This window comes from Dama dama, chromosome 32, assembly GCF_033118175.1.
Source record: "Dama dama isolate Ldn47 chromosome 32, ASM3311817v1, whole genome shotgun sequence".
NCBI classification, from domain to species: domain Eukaryota; kingdom Metazoa; phylum Chordata; class Mammalia; order Artiodactyla; family Cervidae; genus Dama; species Dama dama.
Genome location: NC_083712.1, coordinates 32,874,721 through 32,897,321, shown reverse-complemented (window position 1 = coordinate 32,897,321; position 22,601 = coordinate 32,874,721). Strand labels below are relative to the sequence as shown.

The following is a 22,601-nucleotide window of genomic DNA, read 5'->3' as shown; positions in this document are numbered from 1 at the left end:
GAGGCGGCGGCGAAGGGGCGGGGGCCGCCATGGACGACAAGGCGTTCACTAAGGACCTGGACCAGTGGGTCGAGCAGCTGAACGAGTGTAAACAGCTCAACGAGAACCAAGTCCGGACGCTGTGTGAAAAGGTGAGCGAGAACAGGGGCGAGGTGCGGCCGGGGAGCCTCGGCTGGGGGGGGGGGGGGGGGGGGGGCGGGTGCGGGGACCCCTCCCGGGCCGCCCGCCTGCCCTCATCCCGGCACCGGGTCCAGGCACCGGCATCAGCCCCTGGGCGGGGCCGGGCCTTTCCAGGACCCCTCTCGGCACACAGCCCTTGGTTAGGCCCGGATCCCCCCCACCCCCGCCCCGGATCCAGACTTAAGGCGTCCGGGATGGGTGGGCGGGGGCTCCGCGGCACCTGGAATTCATCACTCGAGTGTGATTGTGGGGTGACCGTCGCTCTAGTGAGGATTGCTGACAACCCCAGCATTAACCCGGGCGAACTGGCAATCCCGAAGCTTCAGCCGCCAGGCAGATTAATCTCCTGCAGCCTCGTAATGGAAAATGCACTGAGATGAGCCTGGGTGTTGTGAATTATCAACGCGCGTGGTAATAAACAGAGGCTTTTTCTCAGGTGACTCGGCCCTTCAAACATCTCTAATACTTGGTAATGCGTCAGGCATTTGTTTGTAGAGAGGTGGGTGGAATGGCAGACTGTGATTTTTTAAAATAGAAGTTGACTCTAGTTGAGACAGATGGTGGCTGGTCTTCACGTTGAGAGGCTCTTTGGAAGCAAAAATGTTTGATTTTTCAGAAACAAGACGGCAAGTCTTAAGTTTGGCAACAGTGCTTACCTGCAATGATAAGTGGGGTCTGTGTTTCTCCTGCAGAGTAGCACTTTCCAGAAGGTTATTTCTGTTTCTGTTACATGGAAGGTTTTTTTCATTTCCAAAAAGTAATAAAATATGCAGATTGTTTACTGTTTTCAGTCGCTCTTGATTGTGTGATCGTAGACAATCTTCTCAATTCTGTATCCATTTTTTCTTAACCATTGGAATTATTTTGGACTTCACGTTTTTTTTCTCATTCATCTTTTATAGGCTAGACTTTTTATGTAAAAAGGTCTCATAAGAAGGAGTAACAAAATTATTTATTCTTTAATGCTTTTGAATTGTCACGTATTTTTAAGCCATAATCCCTAAGACTTTCTTGATTTTGTTTGGAAGGCAGGATGCCTCAGAAAGGCATTGGAGATAAGATTTTGTTAATATTATTTATAGGGTACCCTTAAAATTAAATGTCTTAGAAGTTTAAAATAGTGTTTTGTGTTTTAAATTAAGTGTAACGTTGTTCAGGGTCTTTATGTATTAACTTTTTTTTTTTTTGAAGTACAGTGTTGCATTTAAGTGTTCAAAAAACTTATTCAGCTATAAACATATTTTTTTTTAGCTTGTTTTTCATTATAGGTTATTATAACTATTTATTGATACAGGAGGATGTATTTCTGTAAATAGAACTGCCAAACAAGTGGTATTTTTGTGTTTCTGAGACAAATTGCTTATGGACCGCTTCAAGTTCTGTCTACATTCAGTTTTCTTGTGTGATAACCTGTAATTTCATGTCTTGAAATTTATGTTTTAAATCACTCTGTCTCTCAGGCTCTAGTGTCAGGTGAAATACCCAGTTCTGAAATTAGCTGAGTCAGTTAGCCTCACTGTGAACAGTAGACATAGACTTTAAGTGGTGGGCAAAGTTGGTAGTTGAATCAGTTTTTCCCTCTGACTGTCTAATAATTTTAAGATGTCTTTCTGGAGAAGAATGTTGCACTCCTCCTCAATCACACTTAATCACCTGAGCAAGCTTTCTGAATTTGTCCAGAGAGATTATTTTGACTTCAGCTCCTAAATAAATTGGACTGAAAAAAAAAAAAAGATAAGTAAATAAAGAAATTGGACTGCCAATCCCTAGGATCTTTGAGGTATATTTAAGCTTATATCTTACCCACTTTTTTCTTTGAATATTTGTACTTTTCCACCAAGCATGAATTTTTAAGTGGCAGTCCTCTGTCATTTATCTTTATCCTCCTCTTTTGACGGGGATGTGGAGGGCTGAAGAAGAGTGGCCGCCCCCCACCCTTCTCAGCAGTGCTTAATGTGGAGCCCCTTTCCAGTAGCTATGGCAGACCTTTGTGGTGTTGATTTTCTGTCATCTAACCTTAAGAGTTCCATCTTACTTCCCTACCTCTGCCCTCCTTTTTCCTCCTGAGTGCAACATTTGTTTATAATGAACTCTCTCGGGGCCAGCCTGCGTTCAGACCCTGGCTCCACAGCTTGATGGCTGCCCAGCCCTGCCCCTCCTACCCCTTATCGCTGAGGCTGGTGTGATCGCTGACCTCCTGGGGCAGTTGTATTAAGACTCCACTGGGGTGAAGTCCTAACAAGAAATTTGCAGTAGATAGTAAATGAAGAAAAGCTAAAAAAAAAAAAAAAAAAATAGATGGCTATCCTATCTTCTTTTAAGTGTCATCCTATTTTCTTTTGGAATAAGCTGCAAAATAAATAGATTTGTCGATGTACAAGAGAGGTTTTCCATCTAGTGGCTCTAGAATTCTGAAAAATACAGTTTCGTTATTTCCTGTGGTCCCTGTTACCTGAAGTACAAACTGCTGGGATTAGTAGTGATTTTAGTAGTGGTTCCTTACTTGGTCTACTTAATATGTGTTCTCCCCTTCCAGGTCAAGAATGGCAGGCATAAAGAAAGAATATAAGAGAAAATAAAAAGTTAAGCTTAACGTTTTAAAACTGTAAAAGTCATCTTTTTGTTTAATTCTTTGTGACTAGATTTTAGGTTTTTTAATAATATCATTTTTGAGAGTCTATTAGAAATATTCTTCTATAGAAAGTTTCATCATAGGGTGGTGATTCCTCCCTCAAAATTAAATTGCTGTTCTAACTCAGATTGCCTGAATCACAAAGAAATCAGCTGCTATTAAAGACCAGAGTGGCACTGGGAAATAGCCCTGTTTTGAGGTAGTGGCAAAATAAAATCCATCCAGATGCCAATTGGAGAATAACTACTGATTTTAAAAAAATATATGGGTATGAATGATATGGTATGTTTGGCCTTAGTTTCTGTCTAGAGAAAAACTGCATAAAATAGTTAAGGCATGTCTTCCAAGAAGATGACTAACTCTTCACATGAACTTAAATGAGCAGTCCAGGGGCTTCCCTGGTGGGCCAGTGGTTAAGGATCCGCCTTGCCGCGCAGGGGACGCAGAGTCAGTCCCTGATCTGGGTCCCACACGCCGCAGAGCGACCAAGCCCGTCGCCACAACTTCCGAACCCACGTGCTGCAACCACTGAGGCCTGCATGCGCTCGGGCCCGTGCTCCACAGCAAGGGGAAGCCCGTGTGAAGCAGTGAAGATGCAGCACAGCCAAAAATTAAATTAAATTTTAAAAATTTTTAATTAAAAAAATCGGCAGTCGAACGTTGGGGCCAGTTGCACATTTTGCCCCTCTTGGTGTATAGAGCGGTTGCTTCTGCCGTTTGTGCAGTGTGCCCTGGGATTTATAAAGATAGCGTGCCTGGAGAGCCAGCCTGGCACAGTGGAGGACATTCTGTGACTAGAACTATATTTAACGTTTGGTAGAGTCTCAGGAGGAGACATTTTTAGTCTCTTTGACCTGATAAACTTTATTTTATTCTGTAGAACCTTGGTGATGATACTCTAAGCAGGGAGGGAAATTTTAGCCCATGTGTGTGCGAGCAGAGCTTTATGCTGGTGATTATACAGTGGCTACTTAGAAACAGTTTAAGGTTTGTGTAGATAAATATGTAAATTTTATATTGGTCTAATGGATATGTTCCTGGGTCCTGGCCTCAGCCTTGAAAGAAGCAGAATTCTCTGTAGGGTATTACTTCACTGATGTGAAAGAGCATGCGTAAATTCCTGAATGCCTAAAATGAAAATTAGGTCCTGGTAAAAATGATTTTTCTGAGTTGAGAAAAGCTCTCGAATAGTTTTCTTTAATAGTTTGTACTTACAAATTGGTGTTAACAGCCAAAAGCGTAACTATTACTTATATTTTATCTTCCCTTGAGCAAGTATTGGTGCCGGCTCTGGTGGCCCATTGATAGAGTTGAAAATGCGGTGATGTAGAGGACTTGCCTGCTGGTCCGTTGGTGAGGAACCTGCGTTCCAGGTCAGGGGCGCCGTTTCGGTCCCTGGTCAGGGAGCGGGGATCACACACACTGCCGCTGCTGAGCTCCCCTGCCACAGCCAGGACCTGACCCGGCCAGATACGAAGAAGTCATTCTTTAATTCAGTGATCGAGATCGAAAGTAGCTTGTTTCTTTCTTACTATAACAAAAAATAGCATGACTACGGTGAAATATGAGGTTAAAACCCAGTATTACCGACTGAATAAATCATTTTCCATGCTTATTATCTAAGCCATCCTTCATGTCAGACAGGTAAAGAAACTAAACCAGACTAGACCAGCATGAACTACTGCTTATGACTAGAAAGCAGCCTTTTTTAAATGAGTTCATCATTTCTCAGTTGTCCATAGGATGTGTAAAATCATGTTCACAGATAAAATGAAGATACATTATAACTACTTTCATGTGGAGTAGTTTTATATGCAACATATGTCTTTTATTCTACTGGAAGATCTTGCAGAGATGTTTCCTTCACTTTTTTTTTTTTTTTTAGGACAAATGCTATGAAGGACTTGGTGGATGAAGTCTTCTTTGATTGAAGGAAATCAAAATGCCATAAATTGAAGCTAAAATTAATACCAAAACAGCCACTGCATTTTAGACTATATAAACTGTGTATTTCCTGAACTTAGTTTTTCTAAGAAAAATGGCATTAAAATCACTGTCCTAAAAAATAAATAAATAAAATAAAATCACTGTCCTCCTTTCCTGGCAGTCCAGTGGTTAGGATGCCATACTTTCACTGCAGGGGATACCAGCTGAGTCCCTGCTCAGGGAGCTAGGATCCTGCAAGCTGTGTGCTGCTGCCAAAAAGTTAAATTAAAAAAAAGACCTGTGTCTTCTTTCCAAGAAGGCTAGTTCAGAGCCACAGCAGTGTTTCACGTTTAGGTTTGGGCTTTGCTTGTGTGTTTAAATTGAGATACAATTCACATACTATAAACGTTTGCCCTATAAAGTGTACAACTCCAGAGGTTTTAGTATATTCATAGTTTTGCAGTCATCACTACCATATAATTCCAGAACATTTTCATCACCCCAGAAAATAAACCTTGTGCCCACTAGCAGTCACTCCTCATTCTTCGTTCTCCATCCCCTGGCGGCCACTGACAGACTTCTGTCTCTGTGAATTTGCCTGTTCTAGACATTTTATATCAGTGTCATCATGTGACATGTAATGTTTTGTGTCTGGCTAAAGGTTCCATGTTGTAGCATGTGTTAGTACTTCTTTCTCTTTTGTGGCTGAATGAAATTCCCTTACATGAATATAGCACTGTGGTTGTTTTTATAATTAGGTTATAGCCATCTAGAATTTGTTTCGAAGTTCAAAAAGTTATTTTTTCAGATTGAAAAGTGCTTAATCGCTCAGTCATGCCTGACTCTTTGCGACCCCATGGACTGTAGCCCGCCAGGCTTTTCTGTCCATGGTGGTTCTCCAGGCAAGAATACTGAAGTGGGTTGCATGCTGTCCTCCAGAGGATCTTCCCAACCCAGGCATCAAACCCAGGTCTCCTGCATTGCAGGCAGATTCTTTTTAACATCTGAGCCATCAGGGAAGCCCATTGAAACAGTAATACATATTTTTTTTTTTTTTTTAATTTAAGCATCTCAAAAATGTAGGGAAGGAAACCAGTGCGCTCCACTGTTAAACCCACCTTCCCCTCTCATTACTGCCCTACCTCAGAGACAAACCTGAGGTGGTTTTCCAGGCTTTTGTTCTCTCTGTGCAAAAAGCATGTGTTTTGTGGGCTAGGGAGGATGTTTGTGGTGTACTGTTTTTATTAAAATGGGGTCACAGTTATCCTAAAACCTTTTTAACCACAGTGTCTTGTTCTGTGTACATATGCATGCCTCATTCTTTCTTAATTTTAACAGAGTATATGATTTTTCTCTTACTTGTGTTTCCAAGCTTGATTTTACTTGGCATATAGACCTTTGACTGTCTTTGAACTGAAAGAAAAAGTTTATTCCCTTTTTAAAAAAAGTCAGTTCTCATTTATGGAAGCAACCTTGTAGCTGCAGGAGGACAGGCCACCGTACTTATAGTTACGTTGCCCTGTGGGATTGAGAGGGCTTCCCTTGTGGCCCAGCTGGTAAAGAATCCGCCTGCAATGCAGAAAACCTGGGTTCAGTCCCTGAGTTGGGAAGATCCCCGGGAGAAGGGAAAGGCTACCCACTTCAGTATTTTGGCCTGGAGAATTCCATGGACTCTATAGTTCCTGGGTGTCACAACGAGTCAGGCATGACTGAGTGACTTTCACTTTCATAGGATTTAGAAGTTCATTTAATCTCATCTTTTTCAGAGATCACTCTATTCTGTGGCTTTCTGTAGATGAATTTGCCTAGGAGTAAGAGGTAATCACTTTATGATAGCAGATGATTTATGTGTAAATAGAGGGGAAAGGAATTTGTATGCTGGCTATCCCAAAACCAAATGCAGTAGCTTTGTGGTATTGTGGCTCCGGTACCAGCACAGAAATAGAGATGTCAATAGAGTGTCTCCTGTTGAGGGGTTGGGGAGACTTGACATTTACATTTTCTGTATTCTTAAAACATGGGTAGAGTGAAAATAAAGAATTATATGTGAATGTCATTTCCAAACTTTATTTTCTAAGTTCTGTTCATAGATTTGACTTGATAGCAACAAGAAAGATGTTTTACATGGGTGAAAACAAGTTTGAATGGATAGGGATACAGCAGTGCTTACAGTAATAACAGCTGTCTGCCTGGATGCATCTGGGCCAAGTGGCACTTTCCATCACCACAGTCCTTCACTTCACAGTTTTAATTAGGTCTTATCAGTCTTGAAGATGGTCTTGATCACTGTCTCCTGTACAGTGTCATGAACCTCTGTCCATAGTTCTTCAGGCACTGCGTCTAATCAGACCTAATCCCTTGAATCTATTTGTCACTTCCACTGTATAATCGTAAGGGATTTGATTTAAGTCATACTTGATGAAGTGATCAAGACCATCCCCATGGAAAAGAAATGCAAAAACGCAAAATGGTTGTCTGAGGAGGCCTTACAAGTAGCTGTGAAAAGAAGAGAAGCAAAAGGCAATGGAGAAAAGGAAAGATATACCCATTTGAATGCAGAGTTCCAAGGAATAGCAAAGAGAGATAAGAAAGCCTTCCTCAGTGATCAATGCAAAGAAATAGAGGAAAACAATGGAATGGGAAAGACTAGAGATCTCTTCAAGAAAATTAGAAATACCCAGGCAACTTTTCATGCAAAGATGGGCACAATAAAGGACAGAAATGGTTTGGACCTAACAGAAGCAGAAGATATTAAGGAGAGGGGGGCAAGAATACATAGAAGAACCGTACAAAAAAGATCTTCACAACCCAGATAATCACGATGGTGTGATCACTCACCTAGAGCCAGACATCCTGGAATGGAAGTCAAATGGACCTTAGGAAGCATCACTATGAACAAAGCTAATGGAGGTGATGGAATTCCAGCTGAGCTATTTCAAATCCTAAAAGATGATGATGTGAAAATGCTGCACTCAATATGCCAACAAATTTGGAAAACTCAGCAGTGGCCACAGGACTGGAAAAGGTCAGTTTTCATTCCAATCCCAAAGAAAGGCAATGCCAAAGAATGTTCAAACTACCACACAATTGCAGTCATCTCACACACTAGCAGAGAGATGCTCAAAATTCTCCAAGCCAGGCTTCAACAGTACATGAACTGTGAACTTCCAGATGTTCAAGCTGAATTTAGAAAAGGCAGAGGAACCAGAGATCAAATTGCCAACATCTGTTGGATCATCGAAAAAGCAAGAGAGTTCCAAAAAAACATCTATTTATGCTTTATTGACTCTGCTGAAGCCTTTGACTGTGTGGATCACAATAAACTGTGGAAACTTGTTCAAGAGATGGGAATACCAGACCATCTTACCTGCCTCCTGAGAAATCTGTATGCAGGTCAAGAAGCAACAGTTTAGAACTGGGCATGGACCAACAGACTGGTTCCAAATCAGGAAAGGAGTACATCAAGTCTGTATATTGTCACCCTGCTTATTTAACTTATATGTGGAGTACATCATGAGAAATGCTGGCCTGGATGAAGCACAAGCTGGAATCAAGATTGCAGGGAGAAATATCAATAACCTCAGATACGCAGATGACACCACCCTTAATGCAGAATGCAAAGAAGAACTAAAGAGCCTCTTGATGAAAGTGAAAGAGGAGAGTGAAAAAGTTGACTTAAAATTCAACATTCAGAAAGCCAAGATCATGGCATCTGGTCCCATCACTTCATGGCAAATAGATGGGGAAACAGTGGAAACAGTGTCAGACTTTATTTTTGGCGGCTCCAAAATCACTGAGATGGTGACTGCAGCCATGAAATTAAAAGACACTTGCTCCTCGGAAGAAAAGTTATGACTAACCTAGACAGCATATTAATGACTAACCTAGACAGCATATTAAAAAGCAGAGACATTACTTTGCCAACGAAGGTCCAACTAGTCAAAGCTGTGGTTTTTCCAGTAGTTATGTATGGATGTGAGAGTTGGACTATAAAGAAAGTTGAGCTCTGAAGAATTGATACTTTTGAACTGTGGTGTTGGAGGTGATTCTTGAGAGTCCCTTGGCCTGCAAGGAGATCCAACCAGTCCATCCTAAAGGAAAATCAGTCCTGGGTGTTCATTGGAAGGACTGATGCTGAAGCTGAAACTCCAATACTTTGGCCACCTGATGCGAAGAGTTGACTCATTGGAAAAGACCCTGATGCTGGGAAAGATTAAAGAAGGGAGGAGAAGAGGGCAACAGACGATGAGATGGTTGGATGGCATCACCGACTCAATGGATATGAGTTTAAGTAAGCTCCAGGAGTTGGTGATGAACAGGGAAGCCTGGTGTGGTGCAGTCCATGGGGTCACACATGACTGAGCAACTGAACTGAACTGAACTATCAGTCTTCAGATATGTTCAGTCATGTCCAACTCTTTGCACCCTCATGGGCTGTAGCTTGCTAGGCTCCTCTGTTTATGGGATTTCCCAAGCAAGGATACTGAAGCAGGTTGTCATTTCCTCCTCCAGCGGATCTTCCCACGCAGGGATAGAAGCTGAGTCTCTTGTGTCTCCTGCACTGGCAGGCGGATTCTTTACCACTGATCCACCAGGGACGTCCCTATCAGACTTGTAGAGATAATTAAACTTTGGGTGCTAAGTCACAGTAAAGAAATACTCATGAGAATTCCATGCAGAGTTACACAGTGTACAGAGAAGAGTTGGCATAGCAGCCCCAAGACCACGGTCTGTTTAAAGGCTGGGTGTCAAGGTTGCCTTTGGTGTCTGGAAACTTGGATTCGGGGAGGCCTCTCACCATCCCTGTTGAGAATGGCTCACTGTGCCTAAACTGTTCATGCAAAGAGTGTGATTTATGCTGGACACGTGCTTTTCTCTGGACGTCGGGTACTTTGGTACATCACAGACAGAGGGACCAGCTCCCATCCGGGCGCCGAGGTGGAAGGGCTTCCCTTTTCTGGCAGGTCGCACACAGGCGTCACGGGCGTTGTGTGCAGCTCCGCCGGGAGAGGACTCGCCAGGCCTGCCCTTGATTTGCCCAGGGCTGTGCCGCTGCGCCTTTTCCTTTTGCTGATTGTGCTGTGTCTGCTTCTGCTGTCGTAAGTCATAGCTGTGAGTACACCTGTGTGCTGAGTTCTGTGGGTCGTCTTTTGTGAGTCACCAGCAAACCTGGGGTGCTTTTGGGGACCCCTGACACACAGAGGTTTGTACATTGAGAATTCCAGCTATCAGGCAAACTGTATACTTAACTTCTGCCAGGCCAGCACATCCTTTGCTTGAAGGGATGCCAGAGTGATCGCAAAATAAGAGCACTTTACAATAAAGGGTGTGAGTTATAAATCATTTAGAAACATCAGGGATCTGTACCATAAAGATAAAAATTTGTGTGGCCTGATGAAGTACTTCACTACTATGTAGATAAAAGTTCAGGAAGTATTGCTATTACTGTAAAGCACACACACAGTGTGAATCATATCTGTTAACCCATCTTCATGGTTTATAAAACCTGAGCTGGGTTAAGATAACCATATGTCCTTAAAAGAACAGTTGAATTGGATAATATTTACATTTTGGTGCTTTTTATTTCCATATTTAAAGTAAGAAGGTACTGAAGATAGTGTTTGTATGTGAAGGAGATTTCCTCTTTAGATTTGGAACCATCAGCTGAATGTTGAGGTTTTTTCCCAATAATAATAACAAATAGAAGACATCAGGTCCAGGGACTTCCTTGATGGTCCAGTGGTTGAGAATCCACTTTCCAGTGCAGGGGATGTGGGTTCAATCCCTGGTTGAGGAACTAAGATCCCACATGCCCCAGGGTAACTCAGCCTGTGCACCACAAAGAGCAGGCCCAGCCCTCCCAAAAACAGACTTCAAGTCCAACTGAACTCTGATGATTTATGTTCCTCAGTGTGATTTTTTTTCCTGAACAAAATTAGGAAGCTATTTTTATGGACTAAACTTGATAAAAATGCTGTTTCATTCGTGAACTTGGACATTTCTGAGCCATCTGTCAAACCTCATAGGAGATACTCGATGATCTCTAAAGTTCCCTTCAGTGTTCATTGGAGTTACACCCTGTAGCAGCTCTGCCCTCCTCCTTGCCCCGGCCCAGTGACTGACTGGGCAGCAGAGAGCTCGTGTCTCAGGGGGACATAAACTCTTACCATATCTGCTCATTACTTCAGAGGATTTTTTCATTTACTTTCTGATTCTGGGCTCTTATTAGGAAAATTGTTAGATAAGTGAGGTGTAGTGAACTTGAACTTAGTCAATATATTTAATTTGTCACTGTTTATATATAAATTCTGTACTTCAGGGCCTCCAAACAGTAACTTGAGTTATTAAATATAGAATAGTTGAAATAAAGAAGTTGAAAATTGTCCTATGAGTTGGTGTAAGGTGTTTGTGAAAGAATTTGAATAATTGTGGCTTTTTCTTTAACATTGATGTTTGTAACCTATAAATAATATTGTTCATTTAAAAAAAAACAGCTTTGAGATGAAATTTTTATACCATACAGGTCACTGATTTTGAGTGCTCAGTTCAGTGGCTTTTAATACATTCACAGATATGTGCATCCATCACCGCACTATTAGAATATTTTCATTACTCCTAAAAGAAATCTCGTACCCCTTAGTTATTATCCCTCAGCCTTAGGCAGCCCTGATGTTCTGTCTCTATAGATTTGTCTGTTCTGAACATTTCACATCAATGGAGTCATCCAATATGACCATTTGTGACTGTCTTTCACTTAGTATGTTTTCAAAGTTAATGGCGTGTATCAGTCTTTCATTCCTTTTTTTTTTATTATTGAATAATACTCCGTTGACCAATGATACCATTATTTATTCATTAGTTAATGGCCTTTGAGGTGGTTTCCACTTTTTGTCCATTGTGAGTAATGCTGCCATGAACATGTGTCAGCTGAAGGTTTCATTTCTCGAGTGTCTGTCTAGGGATGGAATTGCTCGATCACATGGCGGTTCTGTGTGTAACATTGGGAGGAACTGCCGGACTGTTTTCCACAGCAGGTGTACCGTTTTAGATTCCCACCAACACTGTGTGAACGTTCCCAGTTTCCCCACATCCTCAAAAACACTTCTAATTCTTTTTAATTGAGCCATCCTACTAAGTGTAAGGTGGTATCTTGTTGTGGTTTTAGTTTTACGATTTTATAATGCACATTTCAGTTGGTTTTTTTCCTCCACATTTTCTTAAATAGACAAGAAATGATGCCTTCAGATTTGTGAGAGAATCTTAACTGTTGATTTCATGTCTTTAACAGGCTAAGGAAATTTTAACGAAAGAATCAAATGTGCAAGAGGTCCGTTGTCCTGTTACTGTCTGTGGAGATGTGCATGGTCAATTCCATGATCTTATGGAACTCTTCAGAATTGGTGGGAAGTCACCAGATACAAACTATCTGTTCATGGGTGACTATGTAGACAGAGGTTATTATTCTGTGGAGACGGTGACTCTTCTTGTGGCATTAAAGGTATGACTAATGAAATTCATTTTTTTTTTCCAAGCTTTAAATCAGCAAAAGACAAGAGTGGGCATTGTATATCATTATGTTCTAGTTTATGATCCATTCATTTTATAGCCCCTTAAAATAATAGTTGATTTTACATCTTTTGGGAGCAAGATATGAAAATGATGCATTAAACATCTCTTCTGGTAAATTATTGCTATAGGTAGTAATCCATGGCTGAAGTCTGGGAATCATTTTTAGTCAACTTATCCTGCATATATAGTTAATTGATAATGTATTTTTAAAATTCTTGACTTGAGAAATCTGTTATTCCTGTGTCTTTTCTATTTTTATTGTCATTTAATGCATATCTTCATCACGTCACTTTAATGAGTACAGTAATGTGGTAACTTACATTTCTGTCTCCAAGACCTGACCCCTCCAAATCTACCTTGTGTATGCTGCCAGATTAAATCTCTCATTTAACTTTCATCTTACTTCAGTGTTCCCAACTCTTCAGTGATTTCATGTTACCTGTAGAATCAAGCTTACGCTCCTTGACCAGTCCTCTACTGTCTAGCCTGAATTTGCTACTCAGATTGGTAGCATAAACTTTTTGCCTCAAATCAGAGTTTAAATGTGCTATCTCCAAATATTTCCTTATCTGATTTCTTCAAAAGATTACTGTCTCTTATTTCTTACCCCTCTGCCACTCAGCTCAAGTCCTACTGCTTCCATTTTAGCTTTACTCTTTCTACTCTAGATTATTGTAAAACTTATTCTCACATCCCTTATTTATGTCACGTAGTGGTTTATTGCCTTGTTTTATTTATTTCTCATACTTCCTGAAGTGAAATTAGTCCCCAACCAGCAGAATTCATGTATTATATTTCTGTGGAACTGGCGTCTAGCTTCGAACTCTGTGCTCAGTGTTGGACACACAGTGGTTGCTTAGTAAATACATGTGAAGTATGCACTTGTAGCTTTTTGGTTTACAGAATCTGATGCTTTTTCATACTTCTTATCAGACACATTCCTAACTAAAAATTATGCCATAAAGTACATCTCTATGTTCTGTCATGGAAAGGAAGCTATAAATACATTTGAAACTTTGCCCAGATTTTTCAGGGCCTGTATTTGTGTTTTGTTGGCAAATACATTCTTCCTGTGGGAAATAAAAAGGAGGAAGAGTCTGTAGAGTTTATCTCGAGTCCAGATCTCTGGTCTGTGTCCACTGAACATTAAAAAGTAATAGTGTTCTGAAAAGGCTGGGAAGACTAATGATAATTTGAGTATGAAAAAAGTGTTAGAGACAAAGAATCAGGTACAGTTATCAGTTAATAAGGAATTCCAGCAAGGGGAGCATGAGTACATAGTAATGAAGAAAGATGACCATAAAAAAATATTTTGAAGTAATCAAGAGGGGAGCTGGTGATAAATGAGACAATTTTTTATTCTGAAAAAGAATTCCATTTAATGTGTTGGCCATTAAATGAAGTGGATCAGAGCTTAATGTGCTTAACTAACACTAGTAACTGCCAGGTATACCGTGGATTCCTTTTCCTTTCCCTCCAGGTGCGTTATCCAGAACGCATCACAATACTGAGAGGAAACCACGAAAGCCGACAAATTACCCAAGTATATGGCTTTTATGACGAATGTCTGCGAAAGTATGGAAATGCCAATGTTTGGAAATATTTTACGGATCTCTTTGATTATCTGCCACTTACAGCTTTAGTAGATGGACAGGTATGTATGTGGGGGTGGATAAAAAATTTTTTATTAGTAATTTAGGGTCTAGATTTATAGGACATTCTTTCTGCATCTCCCTGGCCTGGCCTTTTCTGTGTCTTTCCCTTAAAGTTTCAGAACAGGGCGTTGGGTCATTTTTATGTGCGACAGCAAATCCTTTTTTTCATCCTTTTCACCTTCCTGCTTCCCTTTCCATTTATTGATCCATCTATTTATACACCATGCGTTAAGTGACAGTCTGATTCTAAGTAATAGGACAAATCTCCCTCCTTGGAAACTTTCACAGTCTTCTACTAACATTCATAAGATAAAAATTATTTCCAGATGACCAAGTGGAAGTATGGTGCAAACTGAAACTTTTAGATGTAGTAAGGGATGCAATGCAGGAAAATGCATTTATTTATAAATCACATTTTATCTGTAGAAAAGAAATGTAAAATAAACATTTAATGCAAAGAATGAAACAGTAAATAAATTTAAAGGGTTAATTAAAAAGAAAAGCAGAAATGGATACCAACAAATACAGAGTTGATGAATATAGCCAAAAACAAGTTTTGAAAAGTCTGTTTAGGAAACATAATAGTAAAAACTGATCTAGAAAAAGAGGAGGAGGTCACATGAAACACTGGGATTGAAAAACAAAGCATTACTCTTAAGTATGGAGGTACTTGCATATCACAGTTATAGCTTTACTTCAATAAACTTGAAAAGATAGGTGAAATTTATTATAGCAGAATATTAATTATTAAACTGCTTCGAAGAATTTAGACCAATGTAAATAACTACCAGGCAAAGAAAAAACTGAAGAGTAACCAGATCTAGATAGTTTTATAGGCAAATTCTACCAAACCTTTAAGAAATACAACATTTCCATGTTTTACAGCTTAGGAAAAGATGGAGAGCTTAAAACTCACTTTGTATAGCTAGTATAGCCCCAATATAATGTCAGACATGGCAAGCACAGAGAAAATCAGACCAAAACCATTTGAATGACGTGCTGTATCTTTGAATCTCAATTAAGAAGTGAAATAACATTAATTGTATTAAAAAAAAACATTTACTATACTTATCAGCAAAACATCAGAAACCTCTTCAAAATTAGGAGGAACGTGTCCTCTAAAACTTTATTATTATTATCTCTGACTAAGAATCCCTGGAGCCTGGACCTGGGAGTACTATCTCCCCTCCTTCCCACCAAATGTTTTATTTTTCAATTTTGTTTTTGGAAGTCCTAGCCGATGCCCTGAGCAGTAAAAAGAATTAAAAGGTATAAACATTGAGAAGTGAAAGTGAAAGTCACTCAGTCATGTTGGACTCTTTGTGACCCCATGAACTATAACAGTCCATGGAATTCTCCAGGCCAGAATACTAGAGTGAGTAGCCTTTCCCTTCTCCAGGGGATCTTCCCAACTCAGGGATTGAACCCAGGTCTCCCATATTACAGGCAGATTCTTTACCAGCTAAGCCATAAGGGAAGCGCAAACATTTGAGAAGAAAATAGCAAAAATATATTTGAAGGCAACATGATTATGTACTCAGAAAACTCTTAGAAAACTGACAGGCTATTATATTAGAATCATTAACAAGCATCAGTAGGATCTTTGCTGTAAGAGAAATTTAAAATTTTTATCTGTCAGCAGTAACCAACAGAGAAGGTAATGGTGGGTGGTCACAAGCACAGAAATTGCATTCTAGAGAAAGCAGAAACATACTACATAAAACACCTAGGATTATAAAGAAAAAAGAAGAAATATATTTAAATATTAACTGCTCTCTCCAATAATGTTTTTTGGTTTTTTTTCTATTGTATTTTATAAAATTTTCCACTATGAACATTATGAAAGATTGTTTTGAAAAGAAAAGCTACTAAGGTTGACATTAGTAAGCATTATTTACTCTCCATTGACTTTTAGCATTTAATAAAACAAGTTCATTTTCTTTTTAAATTCCTAAACAGATATTCTGCCTCCACGGTGGCCTCTCTCCATCCATAGATACACTGGATCATATAAGAGCCCTGGATCGTTTACAAGAAGTTCCACATGAGGTAAACTTAAACTTAGTTTTAATGAAAAAGAAAGAAATATAACCACATTGTGGTAACCTTAGGTTAGTCACATATGAGTGTTAATAATGTCTGTTATGTACCCCATTTTCTTTGCCAGGGCCCAATGTGTGATCTGTTATGGTCAGACCCAGATGATCGTGGTGGGTGGGGTATTTCACCACGTGGTGCTGGCTACACGTTTGGACAAGATATTTCTGAAACATTTAACCATGCTAATGGTCTCACACTGGTTTCTCGCGCTCACCAACTTGTAATGGAGGTATGTCCTTCCCCTGTAGGATGATCTCTGCTTCTAATAAGTGTTTCTCTAGAAGGCTTCATGACTTAGAATGTCAGAAACATCCCTCCTCATTACCTAAAGGAAAGGAGAAAAAAACTTGGTTGGTTTTAGCAAGTAAGGAAAATATTGTTGACCAGAGCAAAATTGTAACTCACTTTAAGACTTAGAGAAAAATTGCAAAAATAGTAACAAAAAATTCCTTTGTGTCCTACACTCAGATTCCTTGAGTATACTTTAATGTTTGCATCATCATTCTGTCTCTCCCTTCCTGTTCCCCTTTCCCCTGACTTTTTTTGAACTGTTTGACTGTCAGTTGCAGGTGAGATGCTCCTTTACATCCAGATTTCCATGTGTATTTTGTAAGAATAAGGACTTTCTCCTAAATAACCACAGTATAGTTATCACAGTCTGGAAATTTTCATTGAGAAAGTACTATTATCTAAATACTTTATTCATTTTTATTATCTCACCAGTGTCCTTTTATAGTTAAATTTTTTATAGCAAAATTTAACTGTATTTGTGCGTGTATAGTCTAATCCAGGCTCATGCTGTATTCAGTCCCCTTTGATGTTGACATAATTCCTCAGATTTTCTTTGTTTTGGATAATCTTGACATTTTAAAAGACTACAAGCATTTTATGTTGTAGAAATAGCCTTCGTTTGTGGTTTGGCTGATGTTCCTTATGATTCAGGACAAGCATTTTTGGCGGGCGTATCACAGTATGATATGATGCTTATGTCCTTCTCGGCCCATCATCGCAGGTCATGAGATCCGCCCCACTGCTTGTGGCATTAACTTGGATCACTTAGTTAAGGTGGTGCTTGCCAGATTTCTCTACCATGATGTTACTATTTTTTTAAACACTAAAGGAATATAAATAGAATATAATCCTTCCAAACCAGTAGGGAGTGGCTTCAGGATGTTAGAGGAAACTTCACTAATCCAATAGAGGCAGGTAGGGTAACAGCATGGTAAATAAAGAACATGAATTCATGTGGTAAAGATAAACCTAATTGTATCAGTCACCATAAGGAATGTGAATGGATGAAAATTTGTACTTCCCTAAAATACTGAGACCTTCAGATTGGATACATCATAAGAATTCATCTGTTATTTGGGGTTTATCTAAAACATAATGATACCACAGACCAGAAGTAGATGGATGGAAAATGGTGTATCAGTATATCAATTAGATAATTATCCAAAGTATAGCTAATCACATGAACAAGGCTTTAGATACTTATAAATAAAAAGAAGTCTTCACTGATGAAAATTGATCTGGTTCTACAGGAGGGAATAATTCTAAATTTTAATTTACCTAGTAATAGAGTCAAAATTCATAAAGCAAAAGTTAACATAATTTATGAGGAGGAATTGAGACCTTTTCCATCACTGTGGGAGAAATCTGAATACACATCCTAGCCCAGATCTGAAACATAGACTAAGCAGAAAAAGGTACTGAGCCCTAAGTAACAGTACTCTGTGTCCACAGGTGAGCCTCAGTGCAGATGTCTAGTATAAGAGATGAAAAATAAATAAAAGATGGACATCACATCAGGTGACACGCAGAATACTTGCAACCTTCGAGTTTTCATTTTCTGAACTCTGTCAGCATTACAATTTTATGGTGAAATACTGATTTTGATGTTTTGTTTTGTTTTTTTAATGTTGCAGGGATACAATTGGTGTCACGATCGGAACGTGGTTACAATTTTCAGTGCACCCAATTACTGTTATCGTTGTGGGAACCAGGCTGCTATCATGGAATTAGATGACACTTTGAAATATTCCTTGTAAGTACCTTTAAATTTTAATTGTATGGAATCACTTTTAGAAGGAGAACTATAATGTAGATTATGAACATTAGAGGTAGAAGATTTCTGGTTTTGGATTAGTGGGCTAAGAAACATAGCAAACCCTTTCCCCAACAGAAACCACCATTGGACTGGAGAATGTTACTTTATACTATTACTTCACATTTTTGAGGTTTGTCCTAAATCTATACAGCAAATGTAGAAACACTGATCCTAGAAGGTCTGCTGACTCTCAGCGTAACACCAGTGTCAGTGGAATTTGAGTCAGAGTGTGCTCTCTCCCCTGTTTCCAGATCCCTGGTACAGAAGCTACTCTATAGGTGTGGTCAGGAAGACGGGGCTTCTCCCCCCACACAGGCAGATGCCAGCACATCTCAGCCTCCCCAGTCCAGTTCTGTTAATACTTCCTGTGGCTGCAGGCAGTCAGGCTGAGACTCCCTTCCCCTACCTGGTCCTAGGGTGGAGGCTTTATTCCAGTTGTGCACATTAGGAGTAGGGAATGCTGTATCCCTGGTTCTTGCCAGCACCTGCTCTAGAACAGGGGAACCCACTAAGAAGTGGGCCTTCATACCTGCCTGCATCTCTTAACAGGGACATAAAAGTTTTGTTCAGAAAGATGCAGAAAAAAGTTCCTCACCTCTGCCTGAGGGGACTGACCTTACTTAGAACAGGGTCAAGAATTGCAAGCCTAAGTATTGTGTTGAAGACAGTGGCTAATGTGGTGGAGACTAATGAAGAAGGCTCTCATAGCTTCCACAATATTAGGAGCAATAAGCAAAAGAGGAAAGCAAGGAGAACTTTAACAGATAAAACCAGGAAAAGAGAAGCGCTTTCCTGAGATCATCACAGTCAACTCTGGGAGAAAAGAAGGCTGTACACAGTTAGCAGGCTGTGTGGACACAGGAGTCGTCAGACACATCATGGTCAAAATGCTGAAAGTCTAAAAGAAGAAATCCTAGCGACAATAAGAGAAAAATGACTTACAAAAGAGAACCTCAATAGAGTAATCAGCTGACATCGCCTCAGAAAGGCAATGAAACATTCTTAAAGTGCTGAAAATAAAAAAATCCAGGTCATAATCCAGCACAACTTCAAAATGAATGCAAAAAGAAGGGCATACTCAGATAAACAAAAATGGAGAGAATTCAGTGCTAGCAGCCCTGCCATACAAGATATACTTTTAGCACTTCAGGCTGAAAGCAAGTGACACCAGACAGTAAGTCTGCTACACACAGAAAATAGTAATTGCACCTTCTTAATGAATTTAAAAATCAGTTGCATGACACAGTATGGATGTATTTGTAGTATAGTTGAACTTGTAAGAAATGGAATATACAGAAATGTAGATTTGACAGTAACAGCACAGAAGAGGTGGGTGGGAACAAAGCTGTACTAAAGTAAGGGCCACCAGATGGTAAATTTGAATTAAAGGAAGTATATGAAGAAAAAATGAGAAAGATATTTAACAGAATCTATAAATATACACTCACTCTCCTCTCTCAGCTTAATGTTGTAAGAGTATGTAAAATAGTAATTATATAGTATTATATATAATTTGAGGGTTTGTAACATATATACTCTGTGTAACATCAGTAGCAAAAAAAGTAAGTGGAAATGGAAAGGAGCTATATGCTATCTAGGAGTGAACACCTCTTAATTCACTAGAATTTACAAATCTGAAGTAGAATTTTGCAAGTTGTATAGTCTAGGTTCTAGAGAAAACTGCTAATAAAACAAGAAAAATAATTGTACAGTTATTTTACTACAAAGAACACAGAGCAGGAACCAAGAAACAAAGGCCTAGTTTAAAAAAAGAAAATAACAGGTATAAATCCAGTTGATATCAGTAGCACTGAATGAGTCATCAACACAATGCTATCAAAGGGCAGAAATTATCAAGTTGGTGTTTTTGTTTTTAAATATCTAGCTTTATAATGTCTATAGGAAATATAATTTAGATTCAAAAACATGAATAGGTTAAAAGAAGCATGGTGAGAAAAGATATGCTATGCAAATAGGAACCACAGAAATGCTGAACTGGATATGCTAATACCAGACCAAATAGGTTTCAAAACAAAAAGTGTTACTAGACATGAAGAAGTATATTTCCCAGTGATCAAGAGTCTGACTATTAGGGAAAGATATCACAAGAATATCGCTTCATAGTGGAGCCCTGAAATACATGGAGCAAAAACAAAAAGAACTGAGAAACTGACAATTCAACAACAGCCCTTGAAGACTTCATTATGCCACTCAGCAACAACAGAACTACACAGAAGACCAGCAAGGAAACAGAACACTTGAGAAGCATTGTACCTCACACCTATAGAACTCTCCACCTGGCAACAGCAGAAGAGTCTTCTCCAACGCGCCTGGAACGTTGTCCAGTACTGACCATGTGCTTGGCTGTGAGCCAAGCCTCAGTAGATTTAAGAAGAATGGGATCATACAAAGTACGTTCTCCAAACATGGTTGGGTGAAATTAGAAAGCAGTAACAACAACAAAAACAAACTAGGAAGATGTATAAATAGGTAGAAATTAAGACACTCCTAAATAACCTTTCAGGTAGTGAAAAAGAAAATGAGATGAGTGAAAATGAAAACTCAGTGTACCAAAACTTATGGGATATCACAGTGAAAGCAGTGTTTTCAGAGAAATTTATAGTTGTAAATGCCTATAGTAGAAATCAGGTAGAATTAGAAGTTGACAGTCTGTAACCCAGAAGAGGGCTCTCACCAGAACTCACTTATGCTGGTACCCTCATCTCCGAATCCAGCCTCCATTACCTATCTTTACTTACATCTTATGGACCTAGAAAAAGAAGAGCAAGCTAAAGTCAGTGCAAGCATATGGAAGGAAATAAAGTTAGCAGTGGAAATAAAATGAATTAGAAAAATAGTGAAAACCAATGAAACCAAATGCTGTTTCTTATTGATAGAACTGAAAAGCCTTAAGTAGATTGGCCAAGAAAAAAAAAAAGAGTGAAGACTCAACATTAGCAAAATCCACACAAGCCTTACTGAAATAAAAAGAATTGTAAGGGAATACAAGGAGTAACTATGGGGGCAAATTGGGTAACTAGGATAAGATGGATGAATTCCTAGAAAGACAAAAAGAAAAACTACCAACACTGACTCAGTTAGAAATGGAAAACTTCAATAAACCTGAAGCAAGTGAAGAAATTGAATTAATAATTTTAGGACTTCCTACTAAGAAAAGCCCAAGCCCAGTTGGCTTCACTTGTGAATTGACCAGATGATTAAAAAAAGGAATTAGCACCACACCTGCACAAACACCTACAAAAACACAGAAGAGGAAGGATTACTTCCCCACCCATTCTTTAAAGATATTTATTTCCCTAATACCAAAATCAAAGACATTTTAAGAAAACTACAGACCATAGTCTTCATGCATATATGGATGCAAAAATGTGCAACAAAATAGTAAGTAACCAAGTCCAGCAGTATATAAAAAGGATTATACACTGACCAAGTGGGATTTATCCTAGGAATGTGAAGTTGGTTCAAAATAGGAAAATCAGTTCTTATAATAAACCATATTAATAAAGGACAGAAACCACATGATCATCTCAGTAAGGCCAGAAAAAGCCATTTGTCAAAATCCAGCACCCTTTCACAATAAAAAATACTGAATGACACAGATTTGAACTGCGTGAGTCCACTTACATGTGGTTTCCTGTTTTAGTACTCTTAACAGTCATATTACAGGATCCTTGGAACCACAGGCAGGAACCACATATACAGAGGGCTTGACTATAAGTTATACTCGGATTTTCAACTGCAGAGGGTCGGGACACCAACCCCCACCTTGTTCAAGGGTCAGCTGTACTCACCTAGTCAAAGAAGGGAACTTTCCCATCCTGATAAAGGTCATCTACAAGAACCCCACAGCTAATTTCATCATTCTTAATAGTGAAAGACTGAATGCTTTTCCCTTAAAATCTAAAACAAGCATGTCTGCTCTCATTGCTTCCTTTCAGCTGATGATAATATTACAGACCTTTTATGTCAGACATGAGCCAGACAGCTTGTTAGCTTAAATCTTCACTGTAGCTCACAGAACATCTGCAGTGACCTTCCCAGGGTCATAACACAGAAAAGGTGGGAGACGAGTACTGCTCTTTCTGCCTCAGTGTCTTGTTCTTGATTGATTTGTTTGCCTGCAAAGTCAAAACCTGTAACCATTTGCTTTCTCTTTTTTTTTTTTGCCATTTATAGCCTTCAGTTTGACCCAGCACCCCGTCGTGGAGAGCCTCATGTGACCCGGCGCACCCCAGATTACTTCCTGTAAATCCCTCTTGGGAAAACCTGCCTTTGTATGTGGAGGATATCTGGCTTTTTAAAATATATATATATATATATATATATATATTTAAAAACAAAACAACAAAAAAAGCAACAGTAATCTATGTGTTTCTGTAACAAATTGGGATCTGTCTTGGCATTAAACCAC

The 22,601-nt window shown here is 39.3% G+C and overlaps 1 protein-coding gene across 1 annotated transcript; it reads left to right on the top strand.

Annotated features, from left to right (window-relative positions):
- Positions 1 to 22,517, top strand: PPP2CB (protein phosphatase 2 catalytic subunit beta). Its single transcript, XM_061134925.1, has 7 exons — positions 1 to 131; positions 12,027 to 12,236; positions 13,788 to 13,961; positions 15,922 to 16,011; positions 16,130 to 16,291; positions 17,988 to 18,106; positions 22,367 to 22,517. Exons 1-7 carry the CDS (start codon positions 30 to 32, stop codon positions 22,437 to 22,439), a joined length of 930 nt encoding a protein of 309 aa, XP_060990908.1. The 5' UTR covers positions 1 to 29; the 3' UTR covers positions 22,440 to 22,517.
- The last annotated feature ends 84 nt before the right edge of the window (positions 22,518 to 22,601 follow it).

Excerpts from the sequence above, each read along its gene's own strand:
- PPP2CB (XM_061134925.1), top strand. The coding sequence starts at position 30 with ATGGACGACAAGGCGTTCACTAAGGACCTGGACCAGTGGGTCGAGCAG. Across the intron at positions 12,237-13,787 it reads CTCTTCTTGTGGCATTAAAG|GTGCGTTATCCAGAACGCAT; the intron begins GTATGACTAATG and ends CTTTCCCTCCAG. Across the intron at positions 16,292-17,987 it reads CTCACCAACTTGTAATGGAG|GGATACAATTGGTGTCACGA; the intron begins GTATGTCCTTCC and ends TTAATGTTGCAG.